At 40.3% G+C, this 19,165-nt stretch overlaps 1 protein-coding gene across 1 annotated transcript in view; it reads right to left on the minus strand.

Moving 5' to 3' along the window:
- DNAH8 (dynein axonemal heavy chain 8) overlaps positions 1 to 19,165 on the minus strand; it is a 340,697-nt gene that overhangs the window by 38,913 nt on the left and 282,619 nt on the right. Inside the window, exons 80-82 of the mRNA XM_041748133.1 lie at positions 12,817 to 12,933; positions 10,933 to 11,034; positions 2,566 to 2,726 (exon numbers count right to left, since the gene is read on the minus strand). Coding sequence (XP_041604067.1) covers positions 2,566 to 2,726; positions 10,933 to 11,034; positions 12,817 to 12,933 — 380 coding nt within the window. The remainder of the gene's footprint in view (positions 1 to 2,565; positions 2,727 to 10,932; positions 11,035 to 12,816; positions 12,934 to 19,165) is intronic.

Raw genomic sequence — 19,165 nt, forward strand, 5'->3', positions numbered from 1 at the left:
TATCCATTGAGGGGGCTATAAGCACACAAATAGATGTGGTTACATAAGTATATAACTGTAGATCTCTAAATATACAAAGATATAAATATAGAAAGAGAAAAGGTAAATGGTACAAACTGTTAACAACTGGTGACTCTGGGTGAAGGCTATATGACATTCACTGTACTTGCAACTTTTCTGAGGATTTATAATAGTTCAAAATAAAAAGTCAAGGGAAAAAATAATTTTACTCCATCACTGCCTTCTATCTGCATTACATTTTAGGCTTACTTCTCTGGACTTCTTCTAATTCTGGTTTATCTTTCTTGAGAGCTGATGACCCAAACTGCTATGGTCACATGGGTAAGTCAGGATGCGATGAGTTCAACCCTGCTTTAACACACTCTGTGGCAGGATCCTGTAGCCCCCAACAGGATCCAACTCTCTAGGAACCAGCTGTCATGACTCCTTGGGCTCTTGCAAGGATGAACTCAAAGTTTGGAGCTCTCATATGTGAGCTTTTTCAATTACTAACGTAGAAGTGCTTTACATCATTGGCGCTTTTTCTGCCCACTCACATGAACTGTTTCTATAGACTATTCTCATTCATTATATTCTTCACAACCCAGAAGAATTTAGTATTGCTGGCACATTCAACACATAGGTCCTGAGCCATCAAGCACTGTTTAGCACTGGAGAGACAGTAATAAAAATAGACAAAAGTTTTGGACATGATAGCCTTTATATTTAATGATGGTAGACAGAAGATAGCAAATAAATAAGTAAATACAAAATATGCCAGCTGGTGATACAATCTAAAGAAAAAAGTAGGCAAGAAGGATGGAGTCTGGGGTGAGGGCTGAGGAGCAGTCTGCAATTTTTAAATAAGGCACCCAGGGTAGACATCATTGAAAAGGTAACATTTAATTAAGGACCAGAAAGAGGAAAGGTGAGCCAGTGAGCCACAATGATATCTGGGGGGAGGGATGTTCTGGGAGGAGCAAGTATCCCATGAGGGGAGCCATATGGCCTATCTGAGTAATAGGAAGCTAGCAGGAGCTGGAGCTGGGCAGTGAGGGAGGGAGGGGACAGAGGAGATGAGGCTGAGAGGTGGGGGAAGGTGGTCCTAGCGGGCCTTGCAGGTCACCTGTGTGTCACCATCTGCCTTTGATCTTGACTTAAGAGTGAGATGGGAGACTCAGGAGGGTTCTGAAAAGAGGAGTGATGGGGTCTGCCTCAGACTTCTAAGGTTTCAGCTAAAGCAAAACTCTTTTTCTGTGTTCTTTCTTTCAGATAGTGTTTGAGTTGATTTCAGATGGATCCCTGAGGAATTTTTCTTCTTATTTCTTCACTTCTTTCCTGTCTCCAGCCAACCTATGAAGGCCTCTTCAAAATACCACCAGAGCCACCACAGTTCCATCATGGGGTCTGAAAAGAGTGTTAGCCATTCATGGCTCTTCTGGGTCATGCCTACATCTCTAAAGATGAAAAGCAGCATGGGAGAGATCAGAGGATCTGGAGAAATCAGAATCAGTATGGGTGACAGAGAGGCCTGGAGGCCAAGCCTTACACAAGAGGCAAAGCACACACTCAGGGGGTGGAGAGAAAAACGCAGTGAGAACAAGTTGGAACTCCATGGATGGTGGGCAAGGGTAGAGAAGCAGAAGGTGAGAAACTTCTCTGCCTCTCTGCAGAGTTGTTAAAATTGCAGTGGCAGGTGAGTGATGCGGAGAGAGGGACATCCCACTCCTCGATTGGTTGCCACAGCTTAGATTCTACCAGAGGAGTCTGGTTTCTTCCATTCACCCAAACCACTCTCCTAGACATAAACTCTGTGATCTTTCTTTGAGGGGCCAGAGGCAATGACCATCCAGATGAGAATCTCAGCTGGGGACTTTTGGTGCTCTCTCTGTGGAACCGGAGAGTCTTGTTTTCAGGTTCCTTCATTCAATGAGTGGGTCTGAGAAGGGACTGGGGATTTGGCTGCATTTCTTGTCTCTTCACTTACCCTCTCTTACCTTGGTGACCAGAGCAGGGGCCCTCACCTTGAGCTTAAACCCCCAGCCTTTTCTCCAGGCTCTGTAGCTGTGCTCTGTGCTCACCATGGGTATTAGTGACAGATGGGTGCAAGCGAGTAAATCAGAGGACAGGAGCCACAAGCAGAAACACAATTCTTCCTCCTCCTTCTCTCTGTCCTCCTGGCCCTTTTAGACTCTGTTTGTGACCATTATCTTTAATGGATTTTTTTTTGGTAAGAGGCAAGAAGCTGGAAGACTATGGTCCTATCAGTGGAAAGCATCAATACCAACAACACCAACTGGTTTTACGACATGACAGAGGAGAAATAATCAACGCATAAATTAGAGCTTTAGCTTGTCGTAAACTCTGGAGCATCAGGATTTAGTAAGGGGAGAGCAGGCCAAGATATGACAAAGTTATAATTGGGAGACAGGAAGTGACATTATTTTTCACAGAAAAATAAAAAGAAGGGAAAGGAGAGAAATTAAGAGAGAAAATGAAATGCACAGTCTTTGCCAGGCTGAGTTACAAATGATCCTTTAAAATTAAAAAATGCCAGGAACTTACGTGATATCAGCATTAGGGTGCAGCCCAAAGACTTCGGGGTTATCTAGGGATGGCAGTGACTGGATGTACTCAAAATACTGATCCAAGGTTTTGCACAAGGGGATTTTATATCCAGTATAAAAACAGAACGATGGCTCAAACATCTTCTCACTAAACCAGACCTATGCAGGAGGGAAAACAGAAGAAATAAAAGTGATGAACGTCTAAATGAAAACTATAAGGAAGGAAGGGGTCACCTTATTTCCATTTTAATACATTTTTATATTGGGTTTGAAAGGACCTTAAGAAACCCACTGATAGAAATTAGCAAAAATATGAAGAAAAGAGAGAGGCTACATGACACAAAAACAGTGAAGCCCAAGCCTCTCTTGAACACCCAAGAAGGTGCTTGCTAATAGTGACCAGAGAGTGGCCAGCTTTGCAAGGCCACTCTCTGCTCCAATAAACTTGTGACCCTCCATCCTACTTTTTAAGAGAAATGGGAACACACTGCAGAGATAAGGCAATAGTCACACATGCGAGAGATGATCTGGGCATTTCCATGGCCTCCTTTCACTCCCAAAACAGGGTTCATGCCGGGGGCTATGCTGTGTTCCATGTGGCTCACAGCAGCACTGCGCACCACACAAGGCCAGGAAAACGTGACAATTGTCTCCCCTCCCACCCTGAGCTGGAGAGCTCCCTCTGTTAATTAAGTTATGTCCCTGGCCACAAGAAGCAAATGTATCCAACCGTCTTATTGTTTGCCTTAAGACATCCTTTTCTCATTCCATATGAATTGATTATCTGTAATGTAAAAGCCAGAGAACAAATATATACTTGGTGTGAATAGACTTATTCTGAAGAGGAGAAAAAAAATAATGCTGAATGCCTACGAGCCAGATTTGAGGCAATGACTTCAGTGTCTAACAGAGCAATTTTCTCAGCAGGAAGGAAAATAATGGGAAGACAGGAGGAACAGAAGTACAGGCAGGATGTCTGAATCACTTAGAGGACTCAATGTGAAAAGAGATGGGGATTGGGCTTTACTTCAGTGGGTTACACTTTATCCAGCATCTTCCTTCCATCCCCTTCTTCCAGCTCTTTTTAGGTCCCATGATCACTCTGAAATGCCCTGTGTGCTGGTTCTCTCTTCTGCTCCCCCCCCACCCCCGGAGACACCCCTCCCCCCCAGATGTTCTATCCTACTCAACTCCTGTGCACAAGGCATGGAGCTTATAACTGGAACAGAATGCAAAGGGGAATCTTTCCTTCAAGGAGCTAGTGACCCAGTAGAGGGGTAAGTCAATTTTAAAACAGACCACCGTCCAAAAGGCACCAAGGTAAGAGCCAGAGGAAAGAAGAATAAGCAGAGTACAAGGAGGCTTACAGCAGGAAGAGAGAATAGCCAGCTGGATGTCAGGTAAGGCTTTATCTTAGAGAGAAGCCTTGAAGGACAGGATTTTGATGAGGAAACTAGTGACGGGGGAGACCACACCAGCAAAGGCACAGAGTAACTGATGCAAAAATGTGAGGCAGGTGGAGAAAGTGACGAAATTTGGGGTAAATATTCTTTAGGCAATGACTGGCGTGAACTTAAGAAATGAGGATCCTCTGAAAGTTATTAAAGAGAGTGGTGCTATGATCACTAATAGAAAGATTGTGTTTTTAGTGATGTGGATGACTATGGAGGCGAAGGCTACAACAGTGACCACGCCGAGTTCTCTAGTACCTATTTCTTCTACATTCCTGTTTCTTCTATCACTTTATCAATACGCACATAAATAGCCAGTCACAAACACAGAACAACTGAGTTTCACCAAATCTGGAGGACATTTCGGGGGATAGTCAAAATAAGGACTAAGAAGTCAACATGGAGTTACTTCAGGAGATTCTAAAAGGTACCTTATAAAAGATAAGCAGTCATCCTCCAAGGACAATAAAGTTCTACAGTTGTTGGTTTGAGGGGAGACACAGCCATAAGATGTTGAGAACAGAGAAAACAAACAGGGGTTCAAAGAAAAGCCCTGAGTTGAAAGTCAGAGGGATAGAAGATCCAACTTGAAGGCACTGAAACACAATTTTTAAATCTTTCTTTTTTATTCTTATTTTTTAAAAAATTTAAATTCAATTTGCCAACAATTAGTATAACACCCAGTGCTCATCCCATCAAGTGCATCACCCAGTTACCCCATGCCCCCACCCACCTCCCCTCCAGCAACTGTTTGTTTCCCAGAGTCAGGAGTGTCTCATGGTTTGTCTTCCTCTCTGATTTTTCCCCAATCCCCCCACCCCTTCCCTTATGGTCCCTTTCATGATTTCTCATATTCCACATATGAGTGAACAGAGTTAAACTGAGTAGCATGGTCAGGGTAAAGTGACCATAAGAAGGTTAGGCCAGCAGGTCAGAAGGTAAGATTGAAGCAGAGACTGAGCTAGGAGGAGCATGTGGGCTCCATTGTGCTTTCTACAGCCATCCTCAGTAGGGTTTCCTGGTAACCCTGTGTCCTTATATCCAGAGACCCAAACTCACCTCTCTGGTTATTGAGGTGCCATCTGGAACAGGCGAGGGAAAGGAAGAGATGAGACAGGAGGCTGACAGGAGTGCAGGATGAAGTGCAGTTTCAAAGGGAGCAAGATGTGGGGCAGCCCAATGCTCAGAGAGCTGGAGCCACTGAAGGTGGAGCGACTCTAAGGGAAGTCAGGAGAGAGACTGAGATAAAGAAGTGGGGGCTGGGCAGGGAAGCTGCCTAGGGGCAAAAGAATGGAAAATAGTAGGGTGAGCTTTTCATTTAGAGCAGTAATTAAACTCCAGAGAAGAGAGTGATACCCAGGCCCAGAGGATGGAGAACTGTAGGCTTCAGAGAGGGGTTTGGGGCCTGCTGACTAGTTTTCTATTGCCCTGAATGTGTGTGTGTGGTGGGGGTTGCAGTGCAGTATGGTGGGGGAGGGGATAGAGAAGAAGAAGAAGAGGGGGAAGACAGGTTCAGGTCACAGAGAGGAACCACCCACCTTGAGGGCTTGAAGGTGCAAAAGCTTGAGTAACAGGTGCTCTTTCTCTCCTTCCCTTTGCCCACAAGCAGCTTTGAGCTACTATCCAGAGAGCCAGCTCTGGTTCTGACATGGAGGGCAAAGAGGTCTCTTAGAAATCCCCTTGACTTTGCCAGTAAACTGCAGTGTTCTTGCCACCTTTAATTAAGGCAGTTTCAATAAAACCAAGACAAAATGGCTAAGACGATTGGTTAGTTGGGACTCTTCTTGAACTCTACATTTTAGAAAAAAGTCCAGGCAATATTTAAAGCTACTATAAGGTGTTGTTTAAAAAAAAAAAAAGATACTTGATTTTCAGGTTGTGCTCTGGGGTCAGTAAAAATCAATCCAATCTACTCTGTCTTAGATGACTATGACCCCAGGCATATAAATCTCAATCTGCTGAGATTAAATTACATTTATCATCATCAACAAACATGTATTGAGTGTATCCTAGGTGCTAGATAGGAAGCAGAAACTTAGATGCCTTGTTTCTTATTTTAATGGGTTTACAATCTAGTGGGGGAGGCTGAACACATGTATTAGGATCACATATTCCCTTTCTCACTCTCCAAGGCAACTACTTCACATCTCATCCCCTTTCTTCAAATGTTCCACACTTGCTGTCCCCTCCCCTCAGCTTATGACCTGCATTTCTTTGGCTGATGATGCTTATTTCACTCTGAGCATGGATATGATCAGAAGAAAGTAACCCCATCTTCCCCCACCAAACCTTCCAGTTTCTGCACCCATACCCCTAGACTTCCCCCATCATAAGGAATGGGCTGGCTTCCTTCTATCAACCGGTATATATATTGATAAATCTAAATCACCACTGGTTGTAAAATTATCATAATGAGTGGCGGCAATGGGAATAAAAATGAGGAGGAGCCAAAATGTTCCATGGCAGTAATATGAAAGATGCAAGTCAGAAGGGCTATAATGTAGGGTTAGATTTTCACTTAAGTAATCATATTAGAAAATGTAAAGACTAAAAATGGAATACATAATTTTCATACCAATATGAAATATAAAAACACATTTTTAAAAAGCAGGAAAGAAGAAAAAAGGCCAAAACAAACAAACAAACAAAAAAAACCATGTCTAATGAAAACCACAAAATAAGATGATAGAATAAGTCAAAATACAGCAGTAATCACAACAATAAAATGATTAATTTGCCTGTTAAAATACAAGATCTTCAGACTAGATGTTAAAAATTTCAGCTTTTCAATTTTCAATTTTCAATTTTGTTGTTTATAAGAGATAAGTCTGAAACATAATGACACAAAAAGGTTGAAATAAAAGGAATAGAAAAATATATACCAGGTATACTAAAATTAAGTATTTCTAATCATTAAAAGACTAATAAAAGTGAAGAGGCAAGGCTCAGAATGGGAAAAGATATTTGCAACCACATAATGAACAAAGAACTTATATACAGAATATGCAAAAACCTCCTATAGATCAATATTTTAAAAAGACAGATAACCCAAGAGAAACAGAGGCAAGAACATACAAGCAAGTCACAGGAGAGAAAACTACAATAGTAAATCAACGCGTGAGGGTACTCAAGTCCATTAGCATTCAGAGAAATAAAAATTAAAACCAAAGTCAGACACCATTATATATCCACCCAAATGGCTAACACTTAAGAGACTAGTGATGCCCAGTGTTGGTGAGGATGTGGTGAAATGGAGTATCTCATTCTTTGGTTGGATGTATTCTTGGAACGAGACTTTGGAAACCAGATTGATGTGACTGCCTAAAATGGAAAGTATGCAAACTCTATATCAGTTTGCAATTCAGCTCCTAATAGAAAGGCATATTCATGTGCTCCAAGAACCTGGTACAAGAATGTCCCCAGATGCATTATTTGTAATACCTCCAGGTGGAAACAATCCTAATTTCCACCAATATGATACAATGGAACCCAAGAGAGTAAGGGAAAATGAATAGACTACAGGCAACATGGGTGTTATCTCAAAATTCCAAATTGAGAAAAATAAGCCAGACACCAAAATGGTAATATACACTATGGTTCCATTTATATGAAGTTCAAAAACAGGCAAAATTGAACTATGTATATTAACATACATACATACATACATACATGAGTACTTACTTAGATGGTAAAAGTACAGTGAGAAAGAAATGGTTTGTATAAAAGTTAGAACTGCGGTTACCTTGAGGGAATGGGGAGTTGTTTTTAATTTTTAAAAAAAATTTATTTATTTACTTATTCATGAGAGACACAGAGAGGCAGAGACACAGGCCAAGGGAGAAGCAGGCTCCACACAGGGAGCCCGATGTGGGACTCGATCCCGGGACCCCGGGATCACATCCTGGGCCAAAGGCAGGCACCAAACTGCTGAGCCACCCAGGGATCCCCCAGGAAATGGGGAGTTGTGATGGAGAAGGTGCATGCATGAGTCTTTCGGAGAGCTGGAAATATTCTTTGCCTATATGGAGAGACTTACTAAGCCACATGTTTATGTTTTTTTACATTTTTCTGTATATTTCATATTTCCTAAGAGTAGGCTGTATTTTTTAAAGATTTATTGGTCAAATACTAAGTACCAATAAAGTCCCTTTCCTCATCTTCCTTCACCTCTCTCAGTTGACTATTTCTTCTCTCTTGATACATTAAAGTACTCAGAGCCCTGTCCTTAGCTTGTTTTCTTTCTCTGCACAATCTTCTTAGATGACGCTTTCATCTGTTGACTTCAAATAACCATCTGTATGCTGACAAATTCCAATTCTTTTTTCTCTAGCCCTAACCTCTCTCCTGAGTTCCAGACTATAAATTCAACTGCCTTGTTTACCTTCCTTCATTCTTATTCAATAAATATTTATTGAGCACGTAGTATGTTCTAGGTTCTGCTCTGCATGTTGGGAATCTGGCAGTGATGTAATCAGGCAAAGTCCCCCCCTTTAGGGAACTTACAGTGTTAGACAACTCCAACTGGGTGTCTAGTGGGCATCTCAAAAGTTACATGATCAGATCTCCTAATTTCCGCCCCCAGCCAGTAATACTCCTTCTGAAGCCTGTCTCTTCTGTAAATGATTCTATTATTCTCTACCCAATTGTTTAAGTCTAAACTAGTAGTGATCTTTGATTCCCTCTTTTTTGGCCGTCAGCATTCTACTGGTAGTATCTGTACAATATATGCAACATCTAATCACTTCTCAGAGTCTCGAGTATTAAAACTCCAATTTTAGATACTCTTACAATCATTCTAACACAAAGTATATAAGACATCTTTTTCTTCCTTAAACCTCAGATATAGAGAGATGAGAAATTATATTCCTTTATTTTATTATTCTCATGAGTCTAGGCTTCCCCTTTTTTAGAGAGAGAAAATTGTAGAGAGAGAGAACGCTAGTGAGTAGGGGGGAGGGGCAGAGGGAGAGAGTGAATCCATACTCAGCAGGGAGCCCAATGTGGGGCTCAATCTCACAACCCTGGGATCATGACCTGAGCTAAAATTAAGTGGGATGCTTAAACAACTGAGCCACTCAGGTGTCCAAGTTTAGGCCCCTTTTATTTTCATTTTCTTCCATTCAGTCTTGGTTTCCACTCCCAGTCTCCTTCCCCCAGAGGATATCTATTTAAATGTGCTTGATCTATGTCTTTGTGAAATATACATGTATTACTTTATAGATCTCATTTTATTTTTTTAGGCTGTGTACTCAACACTAAGTTTTAAAAATCTATGTAGGATGTCATATGGATCATTTCTTCTAAGTGCTGCATTAAATTCCATGATAGGTATCTACGACATTTAACTCAGCTATACCTCCATGGCAGACTCATAGGTTACTTTCAACTTCCTACTACTACAAACAATACTATGAGCAATATCTTTGCACATGTTCATGGACCTGTTTGCAAATTTCTCTGGGATATATATATAGGGTATATATGCAGTGTATATATATATACTTATATATGCAGTATAGTGAGTATATATATATATATATATATACACACTCAGGAGTGGGAGTCTGGTTCAGTAAGTGTCACACACTGGATATGACTAAATGCTGCCAGATTATATCCCAGAAAGGTGAGCAATAGTATTCCATTGTGCTCATTCACTAATCCATGTTAGGTATTTGTAGAGGATGTTGCAATGCACCACCAGTTCCTTCTTTAGGACCCAAGCACTTGCTCCTCAGCTTTCTGGACTATTGACTTCTAAGGGCTCACCACATTGTTGTCCCTCCAAGGTATTGCCCTGGTGGAAGGGAGGCACCTCAACCAAAGTCATGTCCTGGGGGAAGGGAACCTACAAGCAACCCAAAGCAATGATGGTTACCTTCAGCTCCACATACAATACTGCCATATAATAATGTTTATGTCAACTTGTGGACTTTTTCTAGAAATGTTTTGGGATGTGTCTACCTAGAATACTTAATTTCAGTAAGGTTTTCCCAGTTGCCTTCTGGGAGGTCTGTACTGACTTAATCTCCAGTAGCCAGGTTCTCACCTCCATACAGCATTTATCATTATCCACCTTTCTCCACATACAGCTTTAAGAAATACTTGCAAAAATAAGTAAGTATTGAACGAAACATCAGATTCCTGGTCAAACTCCAATTACCAAAATATACCTAAAGCTTATACTTTGTTGTTTTTGTTAAGGGGACAAAATCATTGAAACAGAGAATTGCCAGCATAGGGCCTACTATAAAGAATTCAAATAACCATAAAATACTCATGTATCTGATTTTTCCAACTTAGGTAATGTATATTGCTTCTCTTAACGTGAAAATTTTAAGAAGAGTTTGAATCTGGTAAACACATTTATACCATCTATCACTGATGTGAAAACTGTAATTGCCAACGAATAATTTTCTCTAGAAAATGTTTGCCAATGTGATGATGTATGTGGATTTTACTGGGCACAGAGGGAAAAATGAACAATTGTTTATCCTAATGGAAAAGATGCGAACACTCAAATTATGGTTAATTCTCCAATCACTTATTTGGGGACTTGAAATCTTCACAAGACCTGCACTCAAAGGAATTAGCATATTAATTGTCACATTTTCATGGAGGAGGGGTAGTGGGGAGAGACCCTGAAAATAAGCAACTCATTTATACAGCAGATAATTCGCAGACCATTGAGAGTTGACCACTATTCTGCTCTGGACCATAAGTAGATTGCTAGTTGGTTTGGCTTTGGTTTTGGTTTTGGTCTTGGTTTTGTTGGCTGTTTCTTTTCAGAAGCTCTGCTCTATGGATTCCCACCCCCCCCCAAGTTTGGCTCACCGATTACAAACAAACAAATATTCTTGTTTAAAAGGAAAATGCAATAAACTGTCCCATGCCTTTTCTGTAAATTGACTTACTCTAGCAAAGCAATTAAGTAGACGTTTATCAAAGTCGTCTGTCACTCTGCCTCCATATTGTACTTCTCCAATCATGTACCGAACTGTACTCCATGACACACCCTTTATTAAAAATACAAGAGATTATTCATTGTCAATCCAAATGAGCAATTCTAAACATTTCAGATCTTTTCCTGGAGGAAATGTCTCAAAAACGAAGCACTAGCTAGATCACATTTAAAATGACTCATTATCTTCTGTTACTAACTCTTTTGCTATTACATGGCTGAAACTGCTAGAGTTTGGTCACCGAAGAAAAATCTACAATATATTACTCATTGATTATTTAAAATGGGGGAAAAATACTTTTTTTTTCACTCTGTGGATGTAATCAACTATAATATTCATTATACTAATGCCAAGCCATTAGAAAAAAGTAGTGTTTAGTGAAGAAAGGAAAAAAAAATCAAGTAATCAACGATTTAATAAGCTTTCCTAGTAATATGTTTTCTGAATCAGTATGAGAACAACTAGAAAATTATTCATTCACAGCATTTTTCTACAAATCAATCCTTTGCTGTCTCATTCTGTGAACTATAACTAAATCAAAGTATTTATTAATTTCCATAGCAAACTTATTCTAGCAATACATTAGAGATATTAATACTTTTTTTTTCACTTAATACATTTGGAGTAGGAAAAGTAAGAATGCTTGATTTTTTAAATTTACTTTCTTTTGGCTAAATTTTGATTCATTAGCTCCACTGCCTTTCAAAGCAATTATTCCAAGGTTAACTATTATTTATATATACCAAATGATAAATAATAACAGAATATGAACCCATACGATATAATTTTTCATCAAACTGTCATACTCAATTTAATATCCTTTTGTAACTTCAAGGAAAAATGATGATTTGATTCTAGATCCTCCAGGGGCCTACATAAAAATTCATCATGGTTCACCATCACCATACTGATACTTCAGTGTCTATACATAATTAGCTCGAGATCTACTATGAGAAAAAAGAAGGAGGGACGGTAAGAAATTGGTATTGAGTTCTTATTGTGCACCATATACTGTGTTTTCACAAATGCTAACTCACTTATTCCTCACAGAAACCATGGCCACCTTGTAGATGAGGAGGCAGGCTCTGAGAGGCTCATAAACTTGCTCAAGATCATAGAAAAAAACAGATTTCCAATCCTTTCTAACACATGTGGATGAACAACTGGGTTGTGTTCTTAGCTCTGTGAGGAGGAAGTCCTTTATTCTCTCTTGTCCATTATCTCATCAGTACAGTGGGGAGAATAGTAATGCCTTCTGTGCCTACCTACAGATGAGATCTTGCATGCGTGAGCACTCTGAGACTTGTGAAATGCTAGACAATGATCAGTGACCATGATTAGAAATTATTTCTATCTATTTGCATAAGCTTAAACATCTGTTAAGATGTGACTAAAGGTGAGAAAGAACTTTCGCATGGGTCAAGAGAGAACATTTTCACTTCTGAAGAGGCATCAGGGAGATGCTGGAAGAAAGGTCTGATATGAGATGTCTGTTCTCTTGAAGTGCATTGGAGCACTTACCTGTGATATGAGGAAGGCCGTGGAGTTTCTGCACACACTGAGTTTCCTCATTTGTGGTCTGTCTCTGTGGTGTGTGCATGGGAGAGGTTTGAGTGGGGGGGGGCACACGAATATGCAATCGGGGTCTGAATGTACTCCTTATGGGCAATAGAGGTGTGAGGGGAAACGACTGGACCAGTAAACAAGGGATCAGAATGGGGAGGCCCTGGGGGAACCCCAGCAGGTTCAACTGTATATTATAGACTGAAAAAGTCTATAGAACCTTGATTTAAGGACAGCAATAAAAGTAGGGGGAAAAAGAATAATTTCACTCACTTTTTTAATATCACATTCATCAAGGTGGTTCTGGATGAACTGGACACTGGCTGAAAAGTCAGCAGAATTGAACTCATAGGGAATATTCCATCCTAAGGGACCAAATTTGCGCCGCTCCTTAACAAGACAAAGGAAAGTAAGTTGAGATTTTGAAATCGAATGCAGCTGATTTCTCCTGTTATCATTAAAACACAAAGTACAGGAAAAGGAAGGCATGATAGGGAGATAAGGTGATGTCATAAAAGAACAGTATACAATTTTGGATACCTTAGCCACTAAAATATTATTCCATGGCTCTCTTGCCAGGTGGTTTGCCAGAACAAGTCCTCAAACACTTGCCAAGTTGGGAATTCTTGGGTTTAAAAAAAAAAAGTCCAGGTTTCCATCGCCAATTCAAAAAAAAAAATGCCTTAGGTGCTCAATAAATATCTGGTAAATGAACTCATATGTTCTAAGTTAGACTCTTAAAAGTTTCAAATCTTAAGTGTAAGAGTTTGAATTTTTGTTTTTCCAGTTGAATAACTTAAGCGCTCAAGAGTATTTAGACCCCCCTACTAGTTTTACTTTGTAATCTTGCAATTTCAGACTCTGAAAACCTCCAACTCTATTGTAAAACATGACACATCCCTCTTAAAATGTTCACATTTCCCTCATCTGTTCCCTTCTATGAAAAAAAAGGTGGCTAAATGTTTTGAATTGCCAAATTACCCGGAAACAATCCAAATGGGCTCACATAAAATGATTCAATATTCTGGAGACCATTTTAAATGTATGTAAGAGTTAGAACCGGTACTTCCAGGCTCTGATCATCTAGCAAACCACATAGATTAACTCAGATATCACTATACCATTAGCTTTCTCTGCCCTGGCATACAACCAGCCTCTAAGGAAGATCCAATTATTTATTTGGGTTAGGCTCTAGCCCTTTGACCCTAGTGGCTGAGGTGAGAATCCATGAGGAGAGTAGAAGCCCAAGAATCTATGGAAAGGAATAATTCTATTTCTTTACCTCTTAATATGTACTAACTTTTATTTCTCTCTTTTGTTTTCCCTAACCCAACACACACACACACTCTCTCTCATGATGTTTTCACAAGTCATTCCAATACTTCTTACTACAGCTGCTCCATGCTTTCAATCCTAATTAAACCACCATTTAAAGGAATTTTAGTTTAGACAAGCTCGTGGAGAGGTCAGAGAAAAAAAATTCAGAGAGCAAGAAGGTTTAACTACTGATTTTCAGAATATGCTTTTAAAATATTAAGTAAACCATGAAAATTAATTTGGATAATTTGGGTCCAGATGTCCTGACCCTGGGAGATCAGACTGTTAAATAAAAATTCAAACAAGTAAATCTTAAAGATCTCCATGGCTTTATTGAACAGTTGATGAATTAAGTAGCGTCCCACTTAGCAAATAGGAAAGAGCCTTGAAGAGCTACAGAAAAAGAAAAGTTTTTAAAGGCAGAGAGGAGATGACACAAGGAAGTGGTAAGAGAGAAAAAGGATTATTTGGGTCAAAGGATTATTTGTCCCCCTTCCTTTGGGGAACAAAAGAGGTCTACTAGGGGATTACCACACTAGCACTGACCAGGAAATTTCAGATTAACTGGTTAAAATTACATTTCCTGGAGAAGTTTGAAATTGCAGTTAGGTTATGTATGATTTTTCAATTTGGTGATGTGGGCTTAGCACAAGTAACTCTATTGTGTCTGTTGTCTCCTTTTTAATAAGACTGACAGCATACAAATAACTCTTAAAAAACTAGTACACTACTAACATTACTTCTAGACCTATACTTCTTTAGGTTAGGTTGTCAGGTACTAGCATTTTCTATGGTGTGACTCCCATTCTCATCTCTTAGCTGATTAAAGTTGGACAGCCAGCCCAAGAAAGGCCAACCAGATTCCTCCTCTCAGGAATTTGGACTTAGGGTTCAGAACTGCTACCTAGAGTTTACTCTAGTTAGAGTAAACTAGTGAGACTTGGGGCAGCCCTGGTGGCGCAGCGGTTTGGCGCCGCCTGCAGCCGAGGGCGTGATGCTGGAGACCCAGGATGGAGTCCCGTGTCCGCCTTCTGCAAGGAGCCTGCTTCTCCCTCTGCCTCTCTCTTTCTCTCTGTGTCTCTCATGAATAAATAAAAATCTTAAAAAACAAACAAACAAACTAGGGAGACTTTAAACTTGAGAGCTGTGAAGCATAATCTTCCCTTGAACACAGAGAAGGTGAGAAGGAGCAGAGGTGCCCTGACCAGTGGTTTTATCCCAGGTGCATAAGGGGGAACCCTGGCTTTTAAAGGTGTCAGCATCGGGGATCCCTGGGTGGTGCAGTGGTTTGGCGTCTGCCTTTGGCCCAGGGCGCGATCCTGGAGACCTGGGATCGAATCCCACGTCGGGCTCCTTGTGCATGGAGCCTGCTTCTCCCTCTGCCTGTGTTTCTGCCTCTGCCTCTCTCTCTCTCTTTGTGTGACTATCATAAATTAAAAAAAAAAGGTGTCAGCATCACTCGATGGCTGTCTGCTTCCTGGTATCAGTACTCATGTTGCCATGATATTTTTCTAACTGTTTCGTATTAAAATGCTTGGCCCTGTAAACCAGATTTTGAACCTTGATAGTGAGAAACATGTCTCCCATTTTTGTCTCCCCTTTGTTTCCCCTTTTTTGAGGAAAGGATTATGATTGTGTAATAAATACTAGATTGATTAATGATTATTATCAAAATGAAAGGCACTCTCCTTCTCACCCTCTGTGGGGTCATTTCTGAGGCTGACACAAATTCAAAAGAATTTCTTGAGTGGATCTCAGAAACACTGAGGTGAGCCTCCTCCAAGTTATTTTGAAGCCAGAGTAGGTTGAGAGTGAGTGGGGAGTGTGATATTAACATGAAAATGCATTCAGCTAAGCCTTGAGTCTCTGGAATTTCTTCCATCTTGACACCTTCAAAAAAAAAGAAAGCTAACTACTTATTGGTGAAATGAAAATGTTTTCCCATTTTTTAAAAAGAAAATCAACTCTAAAATAGTTTCACCTATGTTTGACTTAATTTTTTTTTTAAATTTACTGTTCAATTAGACAGGAGACTGAATGAAAAATAATTCTTCCTTTCCAATTACTAGAACTGCTTATATTGGCTCTATGGAAACACTCCCATTTACACGCACTGAGCCATTGCAATTCTGTTGCTCCTTAAATTGTGATCTTTGAAAATTGTTCCAGTGCTGAGATTTGCTTCACTTTATGGTGTTTACTATCAGATTTCATTTAAAGCATTTACTTTTTAGGTTGGTTCACTAAAGTCATAGACTGTTTAGCTTATCTTGGGGAAAAAAAAGACAAGATCTTGGGGGGTGACTTTTCTTTTACAAATGAAGTAATTTCAATTTCTTGAAAATTTTTTTTGTATTCACTCATCTCTCTGAGTGACAATAAAGAAATAGGCCTGAATTATCACCATGGAATACTATCAGAACAGACTCAAACCATCAGAAGAAGAACTAAGGACTCACTTGGAAGCTCAGGAGCAGGAGGCTTTGCTAGAACTTGGAATATTTGGAATACTGAATCTCTTCAGTTCAATTAGTGATGAGTCCCATGTGAGACAATGGAAAAATATTAAAATCAATGTATTTTCAAGAAGTTTTAATCTGGTTGAGAAAATAAGACTTAGAAATAAGGAAAGGACAATGTGTTAGTGACTATAATTAACTGTCAAAATATAACAGATGATAAGCCTGAAGAAGACATTCAATCAGAGGCTTCTGGGAAGAATGCAACTGAAGCTAGTCTTTGAAAAAGAGGGAGAAAAGACTTCCAGGCTTCTCAAAGGCTATGAGGAAAGACAGGAACACAAAGCTCCAGATTCATCAAGCAGGAGGCTACAGGTAAGTGGTTTTACTGCAGCAGAGAGTGCCCTCGGGGGAGTAGCTAGAACTATGTGCTCTCATGATGATTCAGGAGTGGCACATAGATTTGAATGTCAGAATGAAGAGTTAAAACCTGATTCAACAGAAGGGAGTTATTGTTCATTATTAATTTGGAGAGGGGTGATCTTATTTTATTTTATTTTTTAAGATTTTATTTATTCATGAGAGACACAGAGAGAGAGAGGCAGAGACACAGGCAGAGGGAAAAGCAGGCTCCCTGCAGGGAACCTGACGTGGGACTCCATCCCAGGACCCCGGGATCATTACCTGAGCCAAAGGCAGACACCCAACCACTGAGCCATCCAGGCGCCCCAAGAGTGGGGTGATTTTAAGAAGACTAGTCTACTCTTTACTGAATTTGACTAATATGGCTCCTTCTTTGTATCCCAAAGAATCTACAAAACACAGAACTATTAGTGAAATACGGAAAACATGGAATCCTCTTTTAGACACTGAAGACAAATTGCTCAACGAAGTCATCATCTTAACGATGTTAAAGCCATTTCCAATTTTATGTTAAACTCTACCTCAGCCCAATGAGCCCACCTCTCCACAGCCCAACACAGAATCATTTCAGCTGCATCTGCAAAACAAGTCTCTCTTTGGAACGTCACAACCTGTTTCTTTAATTACTGGAGCTCACGTAAAATGAAAAATGCAATCCATATTATAAAACATATGGGAAACTTTAAAAGGTAAAAATAATGAACAGAAGTGGCCAGGACCCCTGGCAAAAACTGCCAAGCAAAATGTAAAAGTTCTTTTTTTAAACCTGTATCATATTACTGTAATTATTCTGAGGATATTTAAACGAAGAACTTTGTAATCATGCCTCCCCAAAGCAAGAACTTCCTATGCAGTATTAAACTTGAAGGGAATGTTTGTCAAGGCTCAAACTTGAGAGAGAAAACAAGATGTAGGAGAAGAAAACACTTTTCTGAAAGAAGAACTGCTGGCAGTGGATTTCCTTGGGCCCTGTTCCATGCGGCCATTTTCATTTCATATTTAATTATTTTTAAGAGCCAGGATAAAATATCCAAGTCTGCAAATGCCACTGCAAGCCCCTAGAGCTCCTAATCAATGACTTTAGCAAGAAAACTTCACAGACTTGTGCATAAGCCATTCGAAAAGTCCCAAAAAGTGGGCCTCAAGGTGGGTAAGCCAAGGTGATGAGGAGAAAAGTTCTAAACCATGAAAAGGACACAAAAGTGATGAAGGACACCTGTCTTAAGGGCAGTGGGTATTTGGCAATTATTCTCAATTCTTGTTGTGTATTAGAATCACATAACAAGTTTTTAAAAGGACTGAGCATCCCACCTTGCTGCCTCCTCCCAGGGATTCTGGGACACAGACAATGCTGAGAACCATTTCATTAGACATTCATTGGGTCCAATGGACTCTTCAAACAATGGATAGTACACTGACCATCAAAGGACAGCACACTGACCACCAGAAAATGCTATTCTGACTTTCTGCATGAGGTATTGGGAGGACACCACAAATGTTAAGTATTGAGTTTTAAAAGAACAGGACTTTGGAGGTAGATATATTTAAAATTAAGATCCTGAAGGGTTAATGTGGCCTTGCTCTGAAATCCAGAATGCCATTGCACTGGAGTTTCTGGGAAACCATAGAGAGATGATATTAAGGCCAGAGGGAAGATTCCAGTGAGGAATCACCATCCATCTCCAAGAGGATGTGGAAATGTCCTCAGGGAGTAGTGGCCAAATAGAGCCAAGGCATCCACTAGCATGCTGGGGATGGTGGGCTCCCATGGGGATGGTAGAGGGCTGGCTGGCTAGGACAGAGATATCACCTGACTGCTATAAGAGTGCTGTTGCTATAGTAACTTCTTGGCCTATGTAGATGGTAAGTTAACCTGGCAGAGAGGAGAAAGAAGAGGAGTCTGGGGCAAGAAGAACTCAGTGCAACATTGGCTTATGTATCTGCAAGTTCACATGGAAGCACCCAGGGCGCCCTTCTACTGGGTAAGCCTGCTCCTGCCTCAACCACAAAACAAACCACACTATTTGCTACACCACCCAAGACAGTTGTCCTTGACCCGCCAACTCTACTTCCCCATTGTATGGGAGAGGAAGAATGTTCATTTTGTTCTCTGTAACAGTGAGTGAGGTCCGCATAACACATGATGCCCTTGAGTGGGGGTGAGTTGATGGTATGATGCCAAACCACAGTTCAGTAAGGGAATTACATGGAGGTCACACAGCTCTCCCATTTGACCTCTATTTCACTACCAGGTTCTGCATTCTGAGGTGTGATGGGCTCCAGCATGAACTCCTCCCCAGCTCTGAAGCTTGAGATTATGGGATATGAACCAATTCCCTGTTCTTTTTGTGAGTCTCTGCAAGGACAAATGCATAAAAATCATATTTATATAGAGCAAGGTATATCTAGGTTAATTTGGAGGA

The sequence above is a fragment of the Vulpes lagopus genome, chromosome 1, assembly GCF_018345385.1.
Source record: "Vulpes lagopus strain Blue_001 chromosome 1, ASM1834538v1, whole genome shotgun sequence".
NCBI lineage: Eukaryota > Metazoa > Chordata > Mammalia > Carnivora > Canidae > Vulpes > Vulpes lagopus.